Source organism: Bolinopsis microptera, chromosome 9 (genome assembly GCF_026151205.1).
Source record: "Bolinopsis microptera isolate Bmic1 chromosome 9, MBARI_Bmic_1.0, whole genome shotgun sequence".
Classification (NCBI taxonomy): domain Eukaryota; kingdom Metazoa; phylum Ctenophora; class Tentaculata; order Lobata; family Bolinopsidae; genus Bolinopsis; species Bolinopsis microptera.
In genome coordinates, this window is record NC_087080.1 from 12,489,206 (window position 1) to 12,513,680 (window position 24,475).

Below are 24,475 nucleotides of genomic sequence, written 5' to 3' on the forward strand. Positions count from 1 at the left end.
CATGATGTACATTGTACATGTTGATGTATGACGTATGTGTTAAGTTTAAAATATAATGAACATGTTCACAAAATGTAACTCGTTTCTGAACGCCGGCCCTTGCTTAGCTGTGAAGAGAAGTAAAAGTAAAACCATTGGATAATACAATGAAGTCAGAACACAGAATAAATTACTTTTTAATGATCGGAAAATATACAAGTTAAGTCTTGATTATCAATTAGTCTTAAAGAACTCTAAATATTGACTACGGAAACTGGAAACGCTGATATTGAAGATTTCAAATACTAGAAGCAATAAAACTTTTTTAAAAATTTACTTCTATGTCTTGTTGCATGAAAATGTCTACTTTAAGAAATTCAAGTTACAACTACAACTAACAATAGATTCTGAATAAATATGCAAATAATTTAATAACCGCAGGTCAATTTGAATGCTGCTAAACTTTTTGACTGTTCATCTTAGGTGTACAACTACAACTTAAATAAACTACTTAATTCTCATCGAAGAGCAAAGTTTTGAAAGTGTCGCATCTAATTATCTCTGCAACGTTCTGCTTTGCCCAACATCATGCCACGAACGTGGATCTCACAACTTATGCAATTGAAGTCTTGACCTTTGAGATTCGCGACCTTCATAGTGAATCCCTTCTTCTTGTTGAAGGATTGTTTTTCGTTCAGCTCGGTTTCGTCCATCATGAACTTGGCTTCTATCCCCTTCATTGCGCCTAAGTTTATGTCGTTTCGCTCTTTGTTAGCCTGGGAAGGTGATATTGAAATTAAATATGAGTTAAGTTCGAAAATAGCTGAAAAGTTACATTTATATAACTTTATATGACGTAAAGTTTATTAACAATAACATTGGTGCATAGCCTTGAAAAGGCAGGTTGCCCAGGCTTTCAGCCAAGCTTTAAACCTTTCCTGGAGTGAAAATATGAAACTGCTAAATCACGGTTTGGTTATGTTACAGTTGGTGAATTTCATTTGAAAACGAACCTTAGCTCTGCAGGTAATCTTTTTGTTGGAATAAGTCAGCGATACGGTTACGTTGAGCATTGCACTGTCGAAACATTTGACAGCAATCCTGTCAAAATCGAAACATTGAGCATTCATTCCGCTCATCTCCATAGCATCGTCCATTGGTATAGCTCGGCAACTCGAACTGAAATGAAGAGAAATTGTTAGTAAGGATTGCTGCATGACGGTTAATCTTAATCAATTAATACCATGAAACAAATTGATTGTATTATTTTTTTCAGCAGTGTCAGTTAGAGTCAAAATTTTCACCAGGAGAATATTCAAATCTTCACTTACCTTTTGGGTAATGTGTCATCAAAGTCGCAGTTAAAACCAGTCCATCCGAATCCTGGCATTTCTTCAGGTTGGTATGGCATAACTTTCATCTTTTTACTTGTAGGGATTTGAGCTCCGTGTTTGAAACCCAGAGTCCTGCAGATAGCTCCAGCAGCGTTGTTGTTGAAACCGTCGTTACATCCAAACTGCCACTTTCCTTCTTTATCAGTCTCAATTCCAAAAGTCTCCCTTGCCAGCACAATACCAGCAAACACTCGGTCATTGCTATCTATCAACTTCTTCTCTTCGCCAACGTGTAATTTGAACTCTAGCTGACTGTAGGTGGTTCTGGGTTCGCAACGTGGTACTTCATAAGAACCATCCTTTCTACACCAACCCCATTCACTTGTAAAGTCTTTGGAGTTGTTCCAATCCCACGTCTTGTGCATCATATGACCCTCATAACATTCGTATCTGGCTTTCACTGGCATCATCTCTAACATGTTTTTATATTCCTCATCCATGTCTTCCTCACCCTCCTTCTTGGCTATGATCTCTTCATCTGATTTATCGCCCTCCTTGTCATAATCATCCCTCAATCTTAATTCAACTGCTTTTCCATTTTCTATATAAGTGGGGATGCCACAATGTTTCATTTTTTCCGGGAGTGCACATGTAGGTAGCATGACATTTCCCATATAACAACCCGCTATATTAGCCACGCTCATGTAAGCTTCATCGGCTGACTTGCCTTGATCACTAATTAATGACATGAATACCTTTTGGTTTGGAGTCATGACGAAAGGTGGATAACACATGTACGCCGCGTATTTTGAGCCATCAGAATCTCCCTCCAATAATTTGCGGCCTCCGGATATGACATCAGGGAAGCGACATTCATTGCTCTCTTGAGTACAATGAGGATGTTCAGGTTTAATTTCACTTCCTTCACACCACACCCACCCTCCTTTTTCTTGGATGCTAGCAGGCAAGGACCACTCTTCAGTACACTCGTATCTTACCATGTTATTATTCTTCTCAGCTAGGTAACCGTTGTCAATTTTTTCGGGAAGAGAACAACTATCTTGAGTACAATGAGGATGTTCAGGTTTAATTTCACTTCCTTCACACCACACCCACCCTCCTTTTTCTTGGATGCTAGCAGGCAAGGACCACTCTTCAGTACACTCGTATCTTGCCATATTCTGATTCTTCTCAGCTAGGTAACCGTTGTCAATTTTTTCGGGAAGAGAACAACTATCAGCGGCTGCGTCTTTTACACAGACTGGCTGGTAAGTGATTGTACCGGTATTAGTATCACATGTTGCCCAGTCGCTTCCTTCAAACTTGCTCCCAGAATCACACTCATACCTGACGCCTCCGTCATGTTGATCTGTAGTTCGGTATCCATTAGGAATTTTTTCCATGTAAGTACAGACCTGGAATCTCTCACAGTCTGGTTTGAATGTTATCGCTCCATTCACACCGCAGTACATTCTGTCTTTACCATCATAAGCACGGTATCCTTCATCACATTCTACTTTGATACTATAATCATTCCTATCTTCTTCGTTGATGCTACCGTTATCAATAACCACATCGCTGAAATCGCACATTACACCACTTTTCTGAATACACTGTGGATACTTTACATTACCGTCAACATTGCACCTTGCCTCGTTGTGATCATCAACCATCCTGTATCCATCATTGCACCTGTACCATTGCTTCATTCCCATGTCGCCTTTTTTTTCCTTGACACCATCCGGGATATCATCAAATGTACAATCGAATATATTACATTTAGGTTGTTCCGGGGATACGATATCACCGTTGCACACTGCCCAGCCGCCAACTTCCCTGAGTTTTTTTGGCAGCTTCCAACCAGATTCAATGTTACACTCGTATCTTGCTTTATTGTGTTCTTTTTCAGCTCGGTGGCCGTTATCAATGCTGTCTGGGAGATCACAGTCATCTTCTTGCTCCATACAGTGAGGATGTTCAGGTTTAGTTTCACCTCCTTCACATTCGACCCAACCTCCTCTTTCTCGGATGCTAGCAGGCAAGGACCACCCTCCATCACACTCGTATCTTGCCGTGTTGTATTTTTTCTCAGCTCGGTATCCGTTGTCAATCCAGTCGGGTAGGTGACAATTATCTGGTTGTTCACACTTAGGCATGTAGGAGATCGTTCCATTTTTCCGATCACACATTGCCCAGTCACCTCCCTGCATCATATACCCTGCCTCACATTCGTATCTGGCATCGTTTATGTATTCTTCCATTTTCTTTCCTCCGGGTATCGCGTCAGGGAAGGCGCAGCTCTTAGACTCATAGCACTGGATGTTGTTCGTTTCCACTTGTGTTGGATCATCTTTTTTGCAACTTAACCAAGAGTTACCCTCCATTTCCATGTTATCAGGACACTCATACCGAGCACCTTTCGTTCCTTTTTCCTGGTCCAAATACTCATCTTCTTTACGAGCTCCATTAATTTCATCAGGGAAAGTACAAGTATCACCAAGAGCGCAACGGGAAACTTTAGCGACAGCTACTCGTGCACCGTCCATCTCATGGGTCTCACAGTAACCCCAGTCCGTGTCTCTCAGATAGAACCCATCATTACACTTGTATTGTGACCAGTAGCTTCCATCGTCTTGGCGACCTTCCTTTACTTTCTGTCCATTATCGATATCGTCAGGGAAAGAACATCGAGCAATACATTCAATGTTGTTATCTATTCTGAAACCATCGCTAGGATTGCATTCAACCCTCCTGTTGTAGTGAGCTGCCATGAAGCCATCGTTACACTTGTATACAGTGTAAGGACAAGATCCGCCATCTTTCGAACTCCTCCAGTCGTACCATTTCTGAAATATATCACTTTCAGGCCAATCGCACTCATCCTCAACACAGGTTGGGAAGTTAATGTTTTTATCGGCACTCTCCCACTCGCAGGAAGCCCAAGTTGAGCATCTCTCTGAAACGAATCCTTCATTACAGCGGTACTCGGCGTTCACATTGTCATAACTGACTTGGACTAACTTTCCGTCGGTTATGCTGTCAGGGAAGGAGCAGGTATCACACTGGAATGCCACCTTAGCATCACTTTCCATGTAGAACCAATTAGCCTCACAGTTGTTGCATTCGTCCCGGCTGCATTGAGGGTTTTTCTCTTTGATAGAACTCTGCATTTTACATCTGTTCCAGTCGCAATAACCTTCACACTTCCTCTTCACATTTCCGTTGGCACAGAAAAATTCGTCAAGAGCAACTGCAGATTGAAAATCGAACTCTGCCATTCTGAAACCTGCAGGGACTTCAAAAGCAAGATCTTTAAGGTTGTTTGCCACACTCCATCCAGTGAATGCGTTCATATCCTCAATACCCATGGTGTCCATCATAGCAATGCCAGCTTCAACAAAGGATTCAAAATTCATGGTTTCCAGATTGCCCAGTCTAGTCAGTATGGGTATGAGAATTGCTGATGTTTCAGCATTCATTTTGCCATCGAAATTTGCAGCCATACGCATCATATATTGGGATTGATCCAAGTTTGCACAGTCGTTGCTAAGGTCCGCTTCATCAAGATCATTAACTTTTTTGAAAACGTAGCAAATGACATCTACGATTGGTTCGCCATCTTCATCGTCATCTTCATCGTCATCTTTATCATCATCATCGTCCATTATACTATTGAAGATATCGTCCCAAGACTTATCCCAATCAGATCCACACAGCTCATTAAATCCCTTTTTGATATTGGCAGAACCCATGCAGATTATGTTTTGGATTTTCAGGCCGTCAAAATCTAAGTCATCGTCCCATATAGTTTCCAAGGAATTATCCGCACAAGTTTCCCTCAAAGCCTTTACTGCCTGTGCGACTCCGCACATGTTCATCTCAGGGGTAATGGACAGATCGAATCTGTTTTCTCCCAATATATCTCTTAGTCTCTCAACATCTCTATCACTCTTATCATCAAGCTTCCAATAGTTATCTTTCTCCATGCAGTAATCTTTTTCCATACCCCAGAATGGAGTAGGTTTTCTCCAGCCACAAGAGTTGCACTTCTTCCCATCTTCTCCCCAAGACCCGAAGGGACATTTCTCGCACATTCCTTTGTCGTTCAAGAAAGATCCCGGTACACAGGCGGTGCATACTTTGCTGACATCTGAAATGGATAAAACTCAATTCATTGAAAAATAAAAAACAGTAAAGAACAGAGAATGCTCATATATTAAATTGTCGTGTTAGACCTTTATTAGCCAGTTTAAACATAGAAAAGAAATTAATTACATAAGTCTACATCACAAGAATAGTAATAAAATAAGGAGGTTAAAATATAGGTTATTCTATGAAGAATTCCTTGTTTCTCACTGTAAAACGCTTAATTGAATATTTTAAATACGCTATCTGTAGTATAGAATTGCAATCTTACCTGCAAAGCTCACCCCCATATCTCCACAGCCGTCAAACATATTTTGTAAGCTGAATTGTCTGAAACAGAAAGTATTAGTAACGAGTTAGCGATAATAATTAACATCATACAACACCTATGTAAACTATTTATACATGCTTGGGATACATTCCAACCGATAAAAGGAGTAAAGATTAACAAAAATTCTCAAACACTAAAAATGTTTTAGTCACTCCAAGGATGTATTGGCTTTATGAAGGGCGAAGGTTCAGTTTATATAGCCAATTAATATGATCTTACATGTTATCATCGGCGAAGTTCATCATTCCATCCAAACTCTGAAAGTCATCAAATGAAAGAGAATTTTCTGCTTTGGTGAAGGTATTGACGAAAGCCACGAGAACTCTTCCTCCTGAGAACACTAGAGTTTACAGCAAAATTTTAATAAACCAACTTAACTGTATATTCAAAGTTATAAATTTTACACTAGCTTTGGTTATCAACTGGGATCAGAATTCAGAATAACGAACATGTCTCACTTAAAACGTTATTTATTTTCAATCTACCTAGTAAAGAACTAAAATGTGGTTAACAAAATGTGGTTAACAACTCACCTTCGCAGCTCAACAAGTTTAGTTCACACTTTTCAGATGCCCTGAAAACAACATTAGTCAAGTTCTGAGCTTAAACACGTGACTAAAAGAGCACATTGATAACTCAGAGTACCCCTATTAACTAATTAATTAATTATTTAATTAGTGAAACTGGAGCATGAGACCTAAGAAGAGCGGAGCCGTTTAGTTTAAAGGATTAATTAATTAACTAACCTTGTGAGACACGGCAACTTTCGTTCGTCACTTCGCTCAATAGCGTTCCTGACCCGTACGTAACCAGCATTAGTTCCGCAATCAACGGAAGATGGGACTGTGAACCTGAGGTAATACCTCTGCACAGTGGCAGTAGCTGCAACAGTTCCAGCAACTGCATCTGAAATTAGTGTCAAATGTTAAGAATGAGAGGAGTTTTGATATTTTAATTGGGTAAATTATGTGCGTTCATCATGTTAAAGGAAATATTAAAGCAGCTGTATGAGAGAAATCAACTTAAGTTAATAGAAGTAAAAAATCACGATATATTGCTTGGAACAGGGAAAAATGAAAAACAGTCAGCATTTTGTATTAAGTTTGATGATAATTAAGCAGAACTCACCACAAAACTGACTGTTATCTCCAGCGATTGGACAGTCACCCTTGAAGTAAGGTTCGAATTCCACCAACTCAATATCGTCTATATTCATCATATCGACATCCAGGTCCATGTCAAGTGTGTTAAGACTACTATGGCCTCCCACAAACCTGCGGAGAGTGTTTTAAGAGTTGGGTTTATCAACAAATTTCTATTTTATGGCAGAGAATTAACAGAATTACAAACAAAATCCACAACAAAATCTAGCAATTATACCTAAAAATGAACAAGAAAACAAAAAATGAGTTGTAATATCAGAGCTGGTCTTACTCTTTGATTTTGTTCAGATAAGGGCGTCCCAACTTGATGTACGCATTCCCCACACCTCGATGTGTATCAACCATGTCGAGGATTTTCCAGAATTCCCAGGCAAACTCGGTGGGCAAGTTCATCTCAAAGGCCATGGAGGTAACATCATCACCTGCAGCGTGACTGAAAAACATTTCAGTTATAGCAATGTGTAGGGGCAAAAATAAATTCACAGGTTATAACTATTTAAAAGGATGATAGAAAAGAATTGAAGGTTAAAGTTGTTAACATACTCGCACTGGTAGAAATGTCCATCGAAGGGAGCAACTTTAGAGATACCCCAGAGAGCTCTTTTGATGTTTGTACAGAAATCACCACCTTTTACTTGTACTTTAAATCCTACTGTTGCTCGAACGAAATCGCCGACAACCTCGTCAGGTCCTGAGAAACAGAATTTCTCAGAGTCATGTTGGGGAAATAAAGAACGTTGCAATACAACACTTCCAAGATTTGAAAATTTTAATCAACTCTGAATTTTACAATTTATACTTCTAATATCTATTGTCAATATGGGCGCTAAAACTCCGTTTAGTTTCTAATTGATAAGTAAATGATATGTAATTGATAGGTAATTGATAAGTCATTGATAGGTGTACTTACGAACACACTGGGAAGAGGAGTCAGCACCATTAGCGGTAGTTGTAAATGGTCCTCGTCTATTTTCGTCCCAGCTCTCACAATCATTACACCTGAAAGAGAATGTGTAAAATGTTGAGAAATGTGTAAAATGTTGAGAAATGCATAGAATACTTTATCTTAGCACACTATAATCAGCGATTGTTTACACGGCATTAATTTTAAATATCTTTAATGATAATGCTTTTGGTATGTCTAATTACATTATCTACTTTTCTTTTGCAAGATGCACATCAAAATCTTAAATATCCAAAATATTTCCAGTTTGATCAATATTCGTGAGTACAGTCATCAGCTAGCCCATAGTGTATTTGAGTATTATATGCAAAATTTGACCGACAACTAGGCCTAATTATGTCAGGTTCCCACACAAAAACAGCATGCGTTAAATCACGTGATCAATTTCCCCACGGATTCTGTCAAGGTTGATCTTTGGATTAGTTGTTCTGTAGCCCAATATCGTGGAAATTATTTTAAAACTCAAAGTATAATATTTACTTTTTCCTCACGAACATGATAACATGATAAGCAATAGATCTGGAAATTAATTGGAAGGTGGCCTGGGCCACACTTGTTATGGCAATGAAAGTGGTTTTGATTGGTAGATGATGCAAGTTGGTAGTACCTATCACGTGTTAACGTTGTTGGTAATACCAGTCACTGCACGTGATAACCCGTAATGGTCTGGACCTAACCGCCAGTATCCAGATCTGTTCATTAAATATTTTGGTAGTGGTGCGAAAATGAATTGCTTTCATTTCCCTATTACCCGCAACCCCATCACGAGTGCAATCACATTCGAACATGGTGTAGAATATTTCAATCAAATTCACGGCAAAATATTGTTTTTCTTTATCACTTGGCAACCTATGGTGCTTCATCGGACAGTAGGTAGAGTTCATTGGCATTTACAGTGACGTAACGTTACCTCTTGTCACCCCCGGTCCCTCCCTCCTCTCCCCAATAAAATGTATGTTTTTAAATATACTACTTTATGTTTCGTTTTGGATGTAAGGATCTGCTCAATGTATGCGCCAATGCACAAACATTAATATCACCTTTATGCAATAAATGGCCTACCTGTGAAACTTAACAGGTAATTTAAAAAGTTAGAAAATAACGAATAATTGTTTAAGGGGGGGGGGGGGGGGGGGGGGGTTCACCCTGATTTTTTTGTGAAACTTGGTTTCGAGATAGCAGTTGACCAACAGACTAGGACCGGTGACCGAACTTTTGAGGGAGTCCCGGACCCCAACCGCCAAACAGTGCCCGCGGGGCAGCCACACCCATATTTGGTCCAAATTAGGCCCAATTTAGCCAAATAGCCTGAACATGCCCAAAAACCAGATTTTAGGTGCTTTACTTGTAGCTAGTGGTCCCCTGAACTCGTATATGAATTTTCATTATGATTGGACAAAAAATTACCGAGTTATGAGCCAAAAACATATGACCATATTTGGGCATACGCACCAAATTTGATCGATTTTGGCCCATAAATTGGTCAAATATCAATATTTTTGAATGAAACCAACTTTATATGGAAGGTTAGCCTATACTTCACATCTCTATGATTATTCAGCTCAGTATCTACCTAACTGTGGATTCTGTGTTTAAATAATCGCAAAAAATGAACAAAATCGTCCATATCTCAGTTCGCGATATTTGCGAAACTGATTTCGCTCAAAACAATAGAACTCAATAGGGTTAAAAAAATTTGGCGGCCAAATTCCAAAATTTGCCTGGAATTTTTCAGAATTTGGCCGCCAAATTAAAAAAAAAGCCTAACTCAAAATTCCAATACAAAACTTAAGGTCGAAATGCTATTCTACGTTGATTCTGAAAATTTCATGTAAAAATATTGAAACCCTATTGAGTTCTATTGTTTTGAGCGAAATATGGTCATATGGTTTTTGGCTCATAACTCAGTCATTTTTTGTCCAATATTAATGAAAATTCATATACGAGTTCAGGGGACCAATAGCTACAAGTAGAGCACCTAAAATCTGGTTTTTGGGCATGTTCCGGCTATTTGGCTAAATTGGGCCTAATTTGGACCAAATATGGGTGTGGCTGCCCCGCGGGCACCGATCGGCGGTTGGGGTCCAGGACCCCCTCAAAAGTTCGGTCACCGGTCCTAGTTTATTGGTCAACTGCTATCTAGAAACCAAGTTTCACAAAACCCCCCCCCCCCCCTTAACAAGGAATGGGTTATAAAGAGTCAGAGATCTGAGCGTTACGCTTTAATGACTTATCGTGCAATATTCGTTATTATTATATTGATTATGCGTGCCCTGACCACATCAGTAGGTGTTTGACACACAGTAAATCATTATTTTTTTTCTTAAAAGTAATTTCTATCACCTCACGGTTTGTTTTGTTATTAATCTTACGATTAATGATAAATCACAAACTTCTTCGCTTAAATATCTTTTTCAAATATTCTAGGTACTTGTCCGTTAAGATGATTGTTTTTGTACTAGAGTACTTAAATCTACTAAGCAAGCTGTCATGTGACAAGGACTGCCCAAATAGTAAGTTTTAAAAATAAGTTAAATTATAACGTTACTTACTCTGTAGTAAGTTTTTTAAATGAGTTAAATTATTTAAACGTTACTTACTAATTAATTAGTAATTAACATTACTTACCCTGTCATTCCAGTTTCGTTCGCAAATGTGCCAATTGGACATTTGAAACAATCGTCAACTCTGGCACCGTCAAAATTGTAGCATCCAAGTGGGCACTCGACTGAAACAAACAACTATCAGTGTCAAGTTAAAGACTAAAAGAGCAGTTTCACCGCTGTCTCACCACCTACGGTTACCTACGGTTACCACGGGCTGCATCACAATCAACACGGGACCCGTTTAAGGGGGCAGGGGGGGGTCTTTATGAAATTTCTCTCGAAATTGATTTTATAGTTGTTTCTAATAGAGGGGAGTGATATCTATCTGCTATTTTTGGTCCCATGGAAAAATATTGTTCCTAGCCGAAATTATTACCGGTCAAAGGTCAGTGCTCATGTGTAATTGTATTGCGCGAGCGATTTTCAATCGTGCGCCCTGAAAATCGAGTCTAAAAATCTATCTCCTCCTACATTTTTTGAGCAATCACCTTTAAACTTTCAGGATATGTTTTAAGGATCATTTAGAAACTTTTGCTCGTTTTAGAATTTCGAGATAGGCTTTTTAAAAATTTTTATTCGATTTTGAAAATCTTGGACCTCTTTTTTTTGACGATTTTTAAACTCTTAAAATATCTAATTAACATGGTTAAGTATCTAATTAACATCTACAACTCACCGCATTGATCACCATCTCCGACCATGTGTCCAGGTGGACATTTCCTGTCAGATTTGGGTGTTTCCCAGAAATCATCACTCTCAAGGTACTGGTCCATCTCGTTATCTCCGGTATCTGATGTAATAAAGTGTTAGATCAGACAAGGTCAATTATATGATAAGTTATCATAGATAACCATTCCAAAATATAAAGAGATTTCAACATTTAAGATTAGTTATGCAATGAGCACGTATCTGTTAGAATGGTATAGCTTTCTGAAGTTAATCTTTAAAATATTTTTAGTAGTTTTACTTTTTATTTTTTAGCTTCATTCTCAACTCTATTTTAATTATTTCATAAGGGTCTGAGCACTTCGTACAGTATTATAAAATTAGTTTGTATTGATAGTGCTACAAACTTGAAAAATACTGTAATCTATATTTCATCTTCCTATCCCAGTAATATATAACAATATGTGCCACGTTAAGTTTGAAACTTCAGTTGAGGCTAGATGTAATACGCTTAATGGTTTAAATAATTAATTAGTGTCCTACATTGATTTTAGTTACCTGTACTGTCATCTGTACTGTCATCTGTATTGTTATTTGGGAACACAATATCCATCTCAATACGACCAGAGTATTTCTCAGAATAACACGTGATATTGGTATTATTGTGACCTGCTCTGAACGAATCAATAAACCCTGCTATAATAGTTTCAACAGTTACATTTTGAGGGTCATTATTGTGTCTCCAGACATCTCTATAGAAACCGGCTCCTTCCCATGCCGCGACAGAAGGTCCGATCAGGTTATCATATCCTATTCCGTTAATTAACATTCTGAAGGAACTATCCTCCTCAGGGGCGACAACTGAACATGTTATAGAACTTGCTCCGCCAATATGAGCTTCAGAAGGTCTCGGCCCTCTGATGTGGAAAGCAACGTTCTGATTTGGGTCTGAAATTATAGATTTGGAATGGAACTCAAACCATGTGCATTTTTCTAGGCGAGCTTATAAGTTGATACTAATATTTTAAATCAATATTATTAATATTGATTCTTGAGCTTACACTAGCGACGTCTTATTTTGAAGAACCAGAGCTTTGATAGAATATTATTATAGCTTTCTAAAGTTAGATTTAAAATATTTTCAGAAGTTTTACGTTTCTTGTCCACTGGGTTTAGCTTCATTCTCGACCTTATTTTAATTATTTCATAAGGGTCTGAGCACTTCGTACAGTATTATAAAATCAGTCTGTATTGATAGTGATACAAACTTGAGAAACACTGTAATCTAGATTTCATCCTCCTATCCCAGTAATATATAACAATATGTCAATATGTGCCACGTTAAGTTTGAAACTTCAGTTGAGCTAGATGTGATACGCTTAATGGTTTAAATAATTAATTAGTGTCCTACATTGATTTTAGTTACCTGTACTGTCATCTGTACTGTCATCTGTATTGTTATTTGGGAACACAATATCCATCTCAATACGACCAGAGTATTTCTCAGAATAACACGTGATATTGGTATTATTGTGACCTGCTCTGAACGAATCAATAAACCCTGCTATGTAAGTTTCAACGGTTACATTTTGAGGGTCATTATCGTTTTTCCAGACCCATCTTTGGAAACCGGCTTCTGTCCATGCCGCGACAGAGGGCGTGGTCAGCATATCATATCCTATTCCGTTAACTAACATTCTGAAGGAACTATCTTCCTCAGGTGCGACAACTGAACATGTTATAGAACTTGCTCCGCCGATATGAGCTTCAGAAGGTGCCGGCCCTCTGATGTGGAAGTTAACGTTCTGATTTGGGTCTGAAATTATAGATTAGGAACTCAAACTGAAACCATGTGCATTTTTCTAGGCGAGCTTATAAGTTGATACTAATATTTTAAATCAATATTATTAATATTGATTCTTGAGCTTACACTAGCGACGTCTTATTTTTAAGAACCAGAGCTCTGATCATAGAATATTATTATAGCTTTCTAAAGTTAGATTTAAAATATTTTCAGAAGTTTTACGTTTCTTGTCCACTGGGTTTAGCTTCATTCTCGACCTTATTTTAATTATTTCATAAGGGTCTGAGCACTTCGTACAGTATTATAAAATTAGTTTGTATTGATAGTGATACAAACTTGAGAAACACTGTAATCTATATTTCATCCTCCTATCCCAGTAATATATAACAATATGTGCCACGTTAAGTTTGAAACTTCAGTTGAGGCTAGATGTGATACGCTTAATGGTTTAAATAATTAATTAGTGTCCTACATTGATTTTAGTTACCTGTACTGTCATCTGTACTGTCATCTGTATTGTTATTTGGGAACACAATATCCATCTCAATACGACCAGAGTATTTCTCAGAATAACACGTGATATTGGTATTATTGTGACCTGCTCTGAACGAATCAATAAACCCTGCTATGTAAGTTTCAACGGTTACATTTTGAGGGTCATTATCGTGTCTCCAGACATCTCTATAGAAACCGGCTCCTTCCCATGCCGCGACAGAAGGTCCGATCAGGTTATCATATCCTATTCCGTTAATTAACATTCTGAAGGAACTATCCTCCTCAGGCGCGACAACTGAACATGTTATAGAACTTGCTCCGCCAATATGAGCTTCAGAAGGTCTCGGCCCTCTGATGTGGAAAGCAACGGTCTGATTTGGGTCTGAAATTATAGATTTGGAATGGAACTCAAACCATGTGCATTTTTCTAGGCGAGCTTATAAGTTGATACTAATATTTTAAATCAATATTATTAATATTGATTCTTGAGCTTACACTAGGGACGTCTTATTTTGAAGAACCAGAGCTCTGATAGAATATTATTATAGCTTTCTAAAGTGAGATTTAAAATATTTTCAGAAGTTTTACGTTTCTTGTCCACTGGGTTTAGCTTCATTCTCGACATTATTTTAATTATTTCATAAAGGTCTGAGCACATCGTACAGTATTATAAAATATTGATAGTGATACAAACTTGAGAAATACTGTAATCTATATCTCATCCTCCTATCCCAGTAATATATAACAATATGTCAATATGTGCCACGTTAAGTTTGAAACTTCAGTTGAGGCTAGATGTAATACGCTTAATGGTTTAAATAATTAATTAGTGTCCTACATTGATTTTAGTTACCTGTACTGTCATCTGTACTGTCATCTGTATTGTTATTTGGGAACACAATATCCATCTCAATACGACCAGAGTATTTCTCAGAATAACACGTGATATTGGTATTATTGTGACCTGCTCTGAACGAATCAATAAACCCTGCTATAATAGTTTCAACAGTTACATTTTGAGGGTCATTATCGTTTGTCCAGACATCTCTATAGAAACCAGCTTCTTTCCATGCCGCGACAGAAGGTCCGATCAGGTTATCATATCCTATCCCGTTAATTAACATTCTGAAGGAACTATCCTCCTCAGGGGCGACAACTGAACATGTTATAGAACTTGCTCCGCCAATATGAGCTTCAGAAGGTCTCGGCCCTCTGATGTGGAAAGCAACGTTCTGATTTGGGTCTGAAATTATAGATTTGGAATGGAACTCAAACCATGTGCATTTTTCTAGGCGAGCTTATAAGTTGATACTAATATTTTAAATCAATATTATTAATATTGATTCTTGAGCTTACACTAGGGACGTCTTATTTTGAAGAACCAGAGCTCTGATAGAATATTATTATAGCTTTCTAAAGTGAGATTTAAAATATTTTCAGAAGTTTTACGTTTCTTGTCCACTGGGTTTAGCTTCATTCTCGACCTTATTTTAATTATTTCATAAGGGTCTGAGCACATCGTACAGTATTATAAAATATTGATAGTGATACAAACTTGAGAAATACTGTAATCTAGATTTCATCCTCCTATCCCAGTAATATATAACAATATGTCAATATGTGCCACGTTAAGTTTGAAACTTCAGTTGAGGCTAGATGTAATACGCTTAATGGTTTAAATAATTAATTAGTGTCCTACATTGATTTTAGTTACCTGTACTGTCATCTGTACTGTCATCTGTATTGTTATTTGGGAACACAATATCCATCTCAATACGACCAGAGTATTTCTCAGAATAACACGTGATATTGGTATTATTGTGACCTGCTCTGAACGAATCAATATACCCTGCTATAATAGTTTCAACAGTTACATTTTGAGGGTCATTATTGTGTCTCCAGACATCTCTATAGAAACCGGCTCCTTCCCATGCCGCGACAGAAGGTCCGATCAGGTTATCATATCCTATTCCGTTAACTAACATTCTGAAGGAACTATCCTCCTCAGGTGCGACAACTGAACATGTTATAGAACTTGCTCCGCCAATATGAGCTTCAGAAGGTGCCGGCCCTCTGATGTGGAAGTTAACGTTCTGATTTGGGTCTGAAATTATAGATTTGGTACTCAAACTCAAACCATGTGCATTTTTCTAGGCGAGCTTATTAGTTGATACTAATGTTTTAAATCAATATTATAAATATTGATTCTTGAGCTTACACTAGCGACGTCTTATCTTGAAGAACCAGAGCTCTGATAGAATATTATTATAGCGTTTAGAGTTAACTTAAAAATATTTCCAGTAGTCTTACACTAAGTCTTCTTGTCCACTAGTTTTAGCTTCATTCTGAACCCTATTTTAATTTTTTCATAAGGGTCTGAGAACTTCGTACAGTATTATAAAATTAGTTTGTATTGATTATGATAGTTATACAAACTAAAAAAAACCACTGTAATCTAGATTTCATCCTCCTATCCCAGTAATATATAACAATATGACAATATATGCCACGTTAAGTTTGAAACTTCAGTTGAGGCTAGATGTAATACGCTTAATGGTTTAAATAATTAATTAGTGTCCTACATTGATTTTAGTTACCTGTACTGTCATCTGTACTGTCATCTGTATTGTTATTTGGGAACACAATATCCATCTCAATACGACCAGAGTATTTCTCAGAATAACACGTGATATTGGTATTATTGTGACCTGCTCTGAACGAATCAATATACCCTGCTATAATAGTTTCAACGGTTACATTTTGAGGGTCATTATTGTTTGTCCAGACATCTCTATAGAAACCGGCTTCTTTCCATGCCGCGACAGAGGCCGTGGTCAGTAGATCATATCCTATTCCGTTAACTAACATTCTGAAGGAACTATCCTCCTCAGGTGCGACAACTGAACATGTTATAGAACTTGCTCCGCCAATATGAGCTTCAGAAGGTGCCGGCCCTCTGATGTGGAAGTTAACGTTCTGATTTGGGTCTGAAATTATAGATTTGGTACTCAAACTCAAACCATGTGCATTTTTCTAGGCGAGCTTATTAGTTGATACTAATGTTTTAAATCAATATTATAAATATTGATTCTTGAGCTTACACTAGCGACGTCTTATCTTGAAGAACCAGAGCTCTGATAGAATATTATTATAGCGTTTAGAGTTAACTTAAAAATATTTCCAGTAGTCTTACACTAAGTCTTCTTGTCCACTAGTTTTAGCTTCATTCTGAACCCTATTTTAATTTTTTCATAAGGGTCTGAGAACTTCGTACAGTATTATAAAATTAGTTTGTATTGATTATGATAGTTATACAAACTAAAAAAAACCACTGTAATCTAGATTTCATCCTCCTATCCCAGTAATATATAACAATATGACAATATATGCCACGTTAAGTTTGAAACTTCAGTTGAGGCTAGATGTAATACGCTTAATGGTTTAAATAATTAATTAGTGTCCTACATTGATTTTAGTTACCTGTACTGTCATCTGTACTGTCATCTGTATTGTTATTTGGGAACACAATATCCATCTCAATACGACCAGAGTATTTCTCAGAATAACACGTGATATTGGTATTATTGTGACCTGCTCTGAACGAATCAATATACCCTGCTATAATAGTTTCAACGGTTACATTTTGAGGGTCATTATTGTTTGTCCAGACATCTCTATAGAAACCGGCTTCTTTCCATGCCGCGACAGAGGCCGTGGTCAGTAGATCATATCCTATTCCGTTAACTAACATTCTGAAGGAACTATCCTCCTCAGGTGCGACAACTGAACATGTTATAGAACTTGCTCCGCCAATATGAGCTTCAGAAGGTGCCGGCCCTCTGATGTGGAAAGTAACGTCCTGATTTGGGTCTGAAATTATAGATTTGGAACTTAAACTCAAACCATGAATTTTTCTAGACGAGTTTGTAAGATGATAATGATATTGATTTTTGGGCTTACACTAGCGATGTCGTATCCCCGTCGTATCGTAAGGAACCAGAACTTGAAGCTAATAAATTTACTTCGCAGTAAACCAATTCAGTTCGCAGTAAACCAATTCAGTTCGCAGTAAACCAATTCAGTTCGCAGTAAACCAATTCAGTTCGCAGTAAACCAATTCAGTTCGCAGTAAACCAATTCAGTTCGCAGTAAACCAATTCAGTTCGCAGTAAACCAATTTGTACAGTTCGCAGTAAACCAATTTGTATTTGCACTGTTTTTTAGCTCGCTTATCAGTGATCGTTATCAGTGAAAGTGTTACTCGCCACGTCGACTTTCAACAGCGCCGACTGTGTAGCATGGATTTTTCAGTGGACCGGCTCAACGCGATGGACCATGAGATGACATCAGAAATTCAGAAAATATTCAAGGTTGCCAATGTTTCATGTAGATCTGACTTTACTGAGACCGCTTTAATGAAACTTAACAAAAATCCACTCGTCAAAATCATCGGCAGCTTAATGAAATTGGCGGAGAAGAATATTGAACTTTGTAAAAGTGCTGCTGGGAAAATTGATGTCATGAAATCGGAGAAAATAGCGGATCAGAAACTAATTATTGAAACTCAACAAGGACAGATGAATTCAGTTCAGGAGACAGTTAAATCAGAAATGAAAAGTTGGACGGATGTTGTCAAGAAAAACACTGCTCAGCGTCCTAGCGGGAAACCTTTAACAGAAAACTCTATCAAACAAGCCGTCAGGACTGTAAATGAAGAGAAGAAACGATCGAAGTACTTGATGATCTACGGTTGCCATGAAAGTGATAAAGAAGCCGATTTTGAGCTCAACAAAGTTGTCAAGGACATACTTTACGGAACTGACGCTTTCCCCGTGCTCCGCACTGGTGAGGTCTACAGAATCGGAAGGAAGGAACCGGGTAAGAATAGGCCTATCAAGGTCGAATTTGGTTGTGCCAGTGAGGTAGACTTGATTTTGATGCGTGCACGAAACCTCAGAGACAGTGACTCTTTCAAACATGTTTATTTGGGACCGGACAGAACCAAAGAGGAACAGCTTGCGCATAGTAAACTTGTTAAGGAGATGAAACAGATGATCCAGAAAGACTCAAATAAACATTATTTCATACGCGACAGAAAGATCTGCACGGCTGATAAAACCTTATCATCTCAAACGTCCCAAAGCTCCTGATAAGAGTTAATGTATGATGTATGTTGAGTGTTATTTGGTGCTGACTGGAGTTGCCGTGTGTAGATTTACCACTTTTTACAATTAATAAATGAACCGCGTTGAAAGCTTATTTAGCGTGTTTTTTTCAGTGCTGAGACTGGTAAATGTTAAAGTAACAGAACCTGAACTGCAACTCATATTTTTATGCTATTTTCTAGTTACGTCGACACACAAGGCTAAATAGTTTTCGGAGGCTTGCTAGAATTTTATTCTCTATGTTTCTATAATTTTATATTGTATGTTTTTTATATTTCGGTACAGACCAGCGCCCATTGGGCGTATTCAATCAATCAGTTCGTTGTCTTTCACGAAATAAATTGATCATGTGGCTTGTAAAGGTTGTAACATTAACTATGCTTCTTTACAATTACTGATTAAAATGTTGACCGTTCGCGTTGAAGCATATTCGTTTTGATACGTGACAACCATCGACTTCCCACAGCATTCAATTATATCTCAGAATAGAAAAACAACTGGTACGTGACATAACAAAACAAATAGCAGTTACCAGTTTTCGGATAATCGCAATGGTAGGTAGTTTTTATAGACGTTATATTATTATACGTTATAATCTACTGTGAATTTGAAAGTGATAACGCTGATTACTATTACACGGCATTCTGCGTGATAGATTAAATGGATTTTACAATAAAAGTTAACGGGAGGTGCTCTAATAAATAGAGCTAACATTTTTAGCCTAAAATGTTAGTTTTATAACACGGCTAAGTTTAGTCCGGTTGAATTGTATTATCCGGATTATTATTAGTTTCTAGATTTAATCATGATTTCAAACAGTGCTGAAAGAAATCAAAAAATGATGTGGAGTCTTTGTAAGTTATGAATTTGGCCCTAAAGCAAAGAGTTTAAAAAAACATAAAGTACCAGAAGAAAAAGGAAACTTACCTTCATTTGTACTTTCTTGAGCCCATACTACCAGCAGGACTGTGCAGAACACAAACTGGGGAACACGATTTGTCAAAAGTAATTAATTAGCGCTAAAACAGGTGTCGAGATGTTAGTTGTAAGTTGTTCAAGTTTTAGAGATTGAAATTATTGTAACTCTACAATAAAAAAGATAAGATACAGTAAATTCAAGTCACTCACAAGTTTTTTCCACATTAGATTCTTTTGAATTGTCTTCTTTTATCAACTTCCTATGAAATTTAAAATTAGTGACTGTGAAATTGAATGATTATTCGAAGATCAGGTCAATTGAAATCGGGTTAAATGGTAGCAAAATCAATATTATAAGTTTTTTTAAATAATAGTTTTATCTTTAGGCCAAGACCATTTGATGCCATCAATATTCAATATACGGAGTAATCAGCCTTATTTACTCTTAATATGAAGATGTGGCAATAAACTTAAACATACATAAATCAGGTACAAAGAAAGTGCATTCAAGTGCATATTACTATTAGTTTAACGAGGGGTATAAAAGTAAACAAACACAAGATATGAAGGGGCCATATGTTTAACTTTAAAAAGTGTGAAGTGTGAACATTAAAAGTAAACAATCAGTTTCCCCCGTATCAATATAATTCTAAATTGGTCGTCCCCGCCGGAGCATTTGGTTCTCCTGGCAGTTTTTTTCTGGAATCGCCTAATTGTGTGTAATGGTGTAAATATAGTTTTTAAACACCAATCACATAACTCAATACAGGAAGTTTTTAACGTCATTGCACACAAAATCAAGCTTGGGAAATTGCACAACATGGCATAACTTAATGAATAATAAACGACATAGGGCCAAAATAAATTAACGGTGAACATTGAAATCAACTAAATAAACACCGCAACTTGGAACTTTGTGCGAACACTGTGATACACAGTCCACACACTATAAATATCTCCGGGATTTCGACGCGGGATCATATTATCACTCAGCCCGGCCCGCTGTTAGATAAACATCTCAAGGTGATATCATCCCGCCCCGGAAATTTGTATAAACCCGGCCCGCTTTATAGTCGTAACTGATGTTTATCATTCAATTCTCCGACTTACAATAATCAATGATACTGCTGATTTAGAACTCGATAATAGTAGAACAGTTAGACGCGCGATCACGTGGGCGCGTCACGTGCGTACCACGTGCCACCAATAGCATACGCCGAGTCTATACCACGTGACACGAAAGCGCACCACGTGATATGAAACATCGTAACCGTCCACTTCTTTTACACGCAAATTCCTGGGAACGTTGCCAAAGCAGCTAATTCTTGGAATTTTTCCAACGCGTGGCGTGAGAAGTTGGCGACTAGCCAGCTACCCTTGTCCGTGCCCTAAAAATAGTATTGTTTTGCTTGCTCTCCTTCCAGCTCTTGTTCCTGCTAACGTTCAAGCTATTGCTCCACTATGACAGATCGGTTTGACATTCAGATTGATGAACTGCTTTCCAATCGTGTTCCGGACAGTACAGTTAGAGTCGTATTCCGAAATAAAAACTATTTTATCACTCTCTTCTAAAGTATAAATCCCTTGTCGAAATCGCCGGAGATAATTATAATCCATAAACACTTCACGCTCAGGGCTAAATAAATGTAATCCCTCAGCTGGCGCTTCGGGATTACATATTAACACAAAACTCGTGCGCTGCGCGCACTCGTATGTGTTTATCAGATCATCCCGCTAGCGCGGGATGATCTGTTATATAAACCCTTTGCGTGGCGGGTTTATGTTATTATAGTTCCCCTCTCCCATTGCTTGATTAGATCTGTAATGGTCTTCTTGGTTTTCCAGAGCGCAAGGCTAGGAAAACCAAATATAATTACGACTAACGTTGGAGTACCTTTTTTGTTCTCGGTGGTGTTGACTGTTGAGATTTACGAAAATAGCTCACGAAGCCGGAAGCGCCCGAGAAAACACACCATAAACCATTCCTAAGAATTGGGGCCCGTAGAGTGATCTAATAATGTTTTAAGAGGGCCGGCACTGTGTATGATACACTGAATCACATTCAAACTTCTCGGAGAGATGTATCAGATGATTAACTTACTTGAACATTTTGACAGCGAGCGGAAATTACTAAGTTTTCGACCAAATGGTTTTTGATTTTTATTAGACCGAGCCATTTTGGTCTCCCCCATATTGGTCTTCGGTTAAACTAACTTTATCTTGCTTTAAGACTATAACAATCCCGGTTACCTATAGGGCACAGCGTGGAAACAAGATCCTAAAACTGATTTATGTCTTTTAGAAATATTAGAACAGGCATGTGCTAAAATCAGTTAGAATAATTACCCGTTATAATCTTACTATATATAAAGCGAGACGATATATATATATATATGGATCCGTGCCATTTTACTGACACCACGGCATCAACTTTAACGCAACTTTCCGCAAAAACTGTAAAAGACATACAACTGAAACTTTTTTGACTGGTTCAAATGCTTTTATGCTTTTCAAATCAGCATGAAAAAATAAAAAATAGGCCATGAAATAAGAATTTAGTGCCAAAAATTTGGATCCCCAAGCGATTTAAATAGGTGATAATTATTTAGGTCTCTTGAGTCTTGACACCACTTTAGGGTTATACGGGTTCCTGCTAGTAGAGAATTAAAGTAGCGCACGTTACTATGGAAATTATTTCGTCAGCCAATTTGAATCATGGGCAAACTGATCAGTTCGCACAAAAGTAGAGAATAACAAAACTATTATCATTGCGCGCCGTCATCCCGCCTTAAAAACAAACGTCCCTCACAGTAATTCCATATGAAATCACCAGAGATCGGAATTAAAATCTCATAAACGTGACGTGAAAAGACACTGTTGACATTGTTCTAACTTAGTTTTGGGTACAACGTGGATGAGGCCCTGACGTCACAGTAAACAAACACGCACGACCCCACCATATTCTCAACTAACGACAGAGGGAGCTGAATTCCAGGTAATCAAATATCGTAATATAAAATACTCTGGAGGATTAAAATATCATAATCGATAGTAGGAAGATGTATTATGTTTATAGAGACGTCAATGGAGTAAACAAAAGCTTCCGTTTTCATAGTCACTGAGTAGGGCAGGACTTGACCACGTATAAGCTCCAATATCACTTGTTCAGTTGATCATTGGCAGCTTTGATATCAGATAATCAGAATATGTCGGGTTCATAAATGACCACACTTGGGTCGGTACTAAGTACTAACTCATGAAATCGGGAGTAAGCTATAAAGGTTGTGATTTCCAGAATATAGTAGTTGTAAATAATAAGCAGTACATATTATTTCAGGATTCAGCCAATTTTGTTTATAAATTCGATTCACGGCCATATTATTTAAAAAATCTGATGAGTGATATTGACGTAGATAAAAAGATTTGCGTTACATACAGTGGCTATGACAAACGGTTGAATAATAATATTCTCATGGGGGGGGGGGGGGGGGGGGGGGGGGGGGGGGTCATATACTCTTGATTCTTTTGAGGAGACAGACTGAACGAGGGCTCCGTCCTTTTAAAATATAAATATAAATCTGTAAATATGACATTTGTCGTCTAGCGTCTAGCCTTATAATTAGATAATTAATTTATACGATATTGATGATTCAAGAGAATGACAGATGTTAAATGTTTATCAGTTTGACGTCCTCTGACCGCTGAAGAAAGCTGTTAATTTAAGGGCTTGTCGGGAAGCAGCAAATGAGGGAAAAGTAACATATGTGTTATTTTGTGACAGTTGGTAAGGAAGTGATGAAGTAAAGCGAAACATACAGGAAACTAAGGAATAATAAAAGTGGCAGTGATATCGGAACTGTATTTATACTTGACGTAGGTGCAATGTGCATTACCAAGTGCTGTTATGCACGTTAGATGCTGGTCAATTGTATTATTGCACGTCATCATTGTCCGCATAATCTCACGATTGCAAGCAACCTCTGGTAGACAACATAAAGGGGTGACGTCAAACTTTGAAATTGTGTCGACAAGCAAGAAAACTGTCCTCTATTGTACGTGCTCACTGTTTTCTAGATGAAGAATGCAACCTGGAGCATAATAAACCAATCTGTCTGCAGTAAATGATTCGAGTAAACATATCTATCTAGAAATATAGAAATATAGAAAACAGAACTCTGTAAGTCGAACGGTTGCTATCTAGGTAGGGTAAACACTAAACATTGTTGCTGGGAAGAATCATTAGCTAGCTTATGGATTGTTAACTCGTTACTGAATATATATTAGCAATCATCTACTTTACTAATGCTCTAATGTAAATGATCCGAAAGCTGTCTACGCATGTACGTTTGATATGCATTTTTATCCATCTGCAAACAATTTGAAAAGGTCAGAATATGAGAAAACAGGAGAATGAAGCCACAAGAGAAGATGCAAATGATAAACAAGAATGAAGGATGAAGTAAGCTTCCCCTCTATTAATTAAAGTAGGATGATTACATTAATGATCTTATGATTGAATCTCTAAGAAATTTTCGGTTTCAGTTAATGATTTAAAAGATGAGCTTACCTTCTTCATCATCATTAAGTAAACCAACAACGTAAGGCGGCGTCAAACGAGCAGCCACATACTCATCGACCACGCACATGCTCATCTTTGCTCCTTCAATCTCTGTCTTCTTCCTCTTTTCATCTCCATGACGCGGACGTGATGATGTGTATTGAGCAGTCCCATTAACGAAAGCATGTGGCTATTAAAAGTTTCATGGTTAGTGTTATTCTATAGGAAATTTCATCCGCCATCGTGTTAAATTTTTATTGAAATCATAACTTCATGATATAGCTTGTTAACATGATTAGCTTTCATAAAGAAATGATGCTTCAACAAGTATAAACACTGTTAACTA

At 37.6% G+C, this 24,475-nt stretch overlaps 1 protein-coding gene across 3 annotated transcripts; it reads right to left on the minus strand.

The window, feature by feature from the left end:
* Window positions 1-139: 139 nt before the first annotated feature.
* On the minus strand, window positions 140-24,321 carry LOC134821143 (uncharacterized). 3 transcript variants are annotated; one of them, XM_063831813.1, is made up of 17 exons: window positions 24,139-24,224; window positions 19,782-19,831; window positions 19,581-19,635; window positions 12,616-13,005; window positions 11,200-11,313; window positions 10,546-10,645; window positions 7,864-7,952; window positions 7,497-7,644; window positions 7,225-7,386; window positions 6,919-7,064; window positions 6,537-6,696; window positions 6,324-6,364; window positions 6,010-6,121; window positions 5,731-5,789; window positions 1,311-5,463; window positions 993-1,158; window positions 140-755 (listed from the first exon to the last, which is right to left on the minus strand). In XM_063831813.1, the coding sequence occupies exons 2-17, from the start codon at window positions 19,794-19,796 to the stop codon at window positions 531-533; spliced, it is 6,135 nt and encodes a 2,044-aa protein (XP_063687883.1). In that variant the 5' UTR covers window positions 19,797-19,831; window positions 24,139-24,224; the 3' UTR covers window positions 140-530. The 3 variants fall into 3 exon arrangements, with proteins under 3 accessions (XP_063687883.1, XP_063687884.1, XP_063687880.1); XM_063831814.1 differs by lacking the exon at window positions 12,616-13,005 and having other exon boundaries at window positions 24,139-24,321; XM_063831810.1 differs by lacking the exons at window positions 19,581-19,635; window positions 19,782-19,831; window positions 24,139-24,224 and adding an exon at window positions 13,481-13,864.
* Between the last annotated feature and the right edge of the window lie 154 nt (window positions 24,322-24,475).

What these genes read in the sequence shown, in the direction of transcription:
- LOC134821143 (XM_063831810.1), bottom strand. Translation starts at nt 13,751, where the DNA reads ATGTTAATTAACGGAATAGGATATGATAACCTGATCGGACCTTCTGTC. An exon ending in CAGTACAGATGACAGTACAG is followed by an intron (nt 13,006 to 13,480) that starts GTAACTAAAATC and finishes CTATAATTTCAG; the next exon opens with ACCCAAATCAGAACGTTAAC. An exon ending in GATGACACATTACCCAAAAG is followed by an intron (nt 1,159 to 1,310) that starts GTAAGTGAAGAT and finishes TCTTCATTTCAG; the next exon opens with TTCGAGTTGCCGAGCTATAC.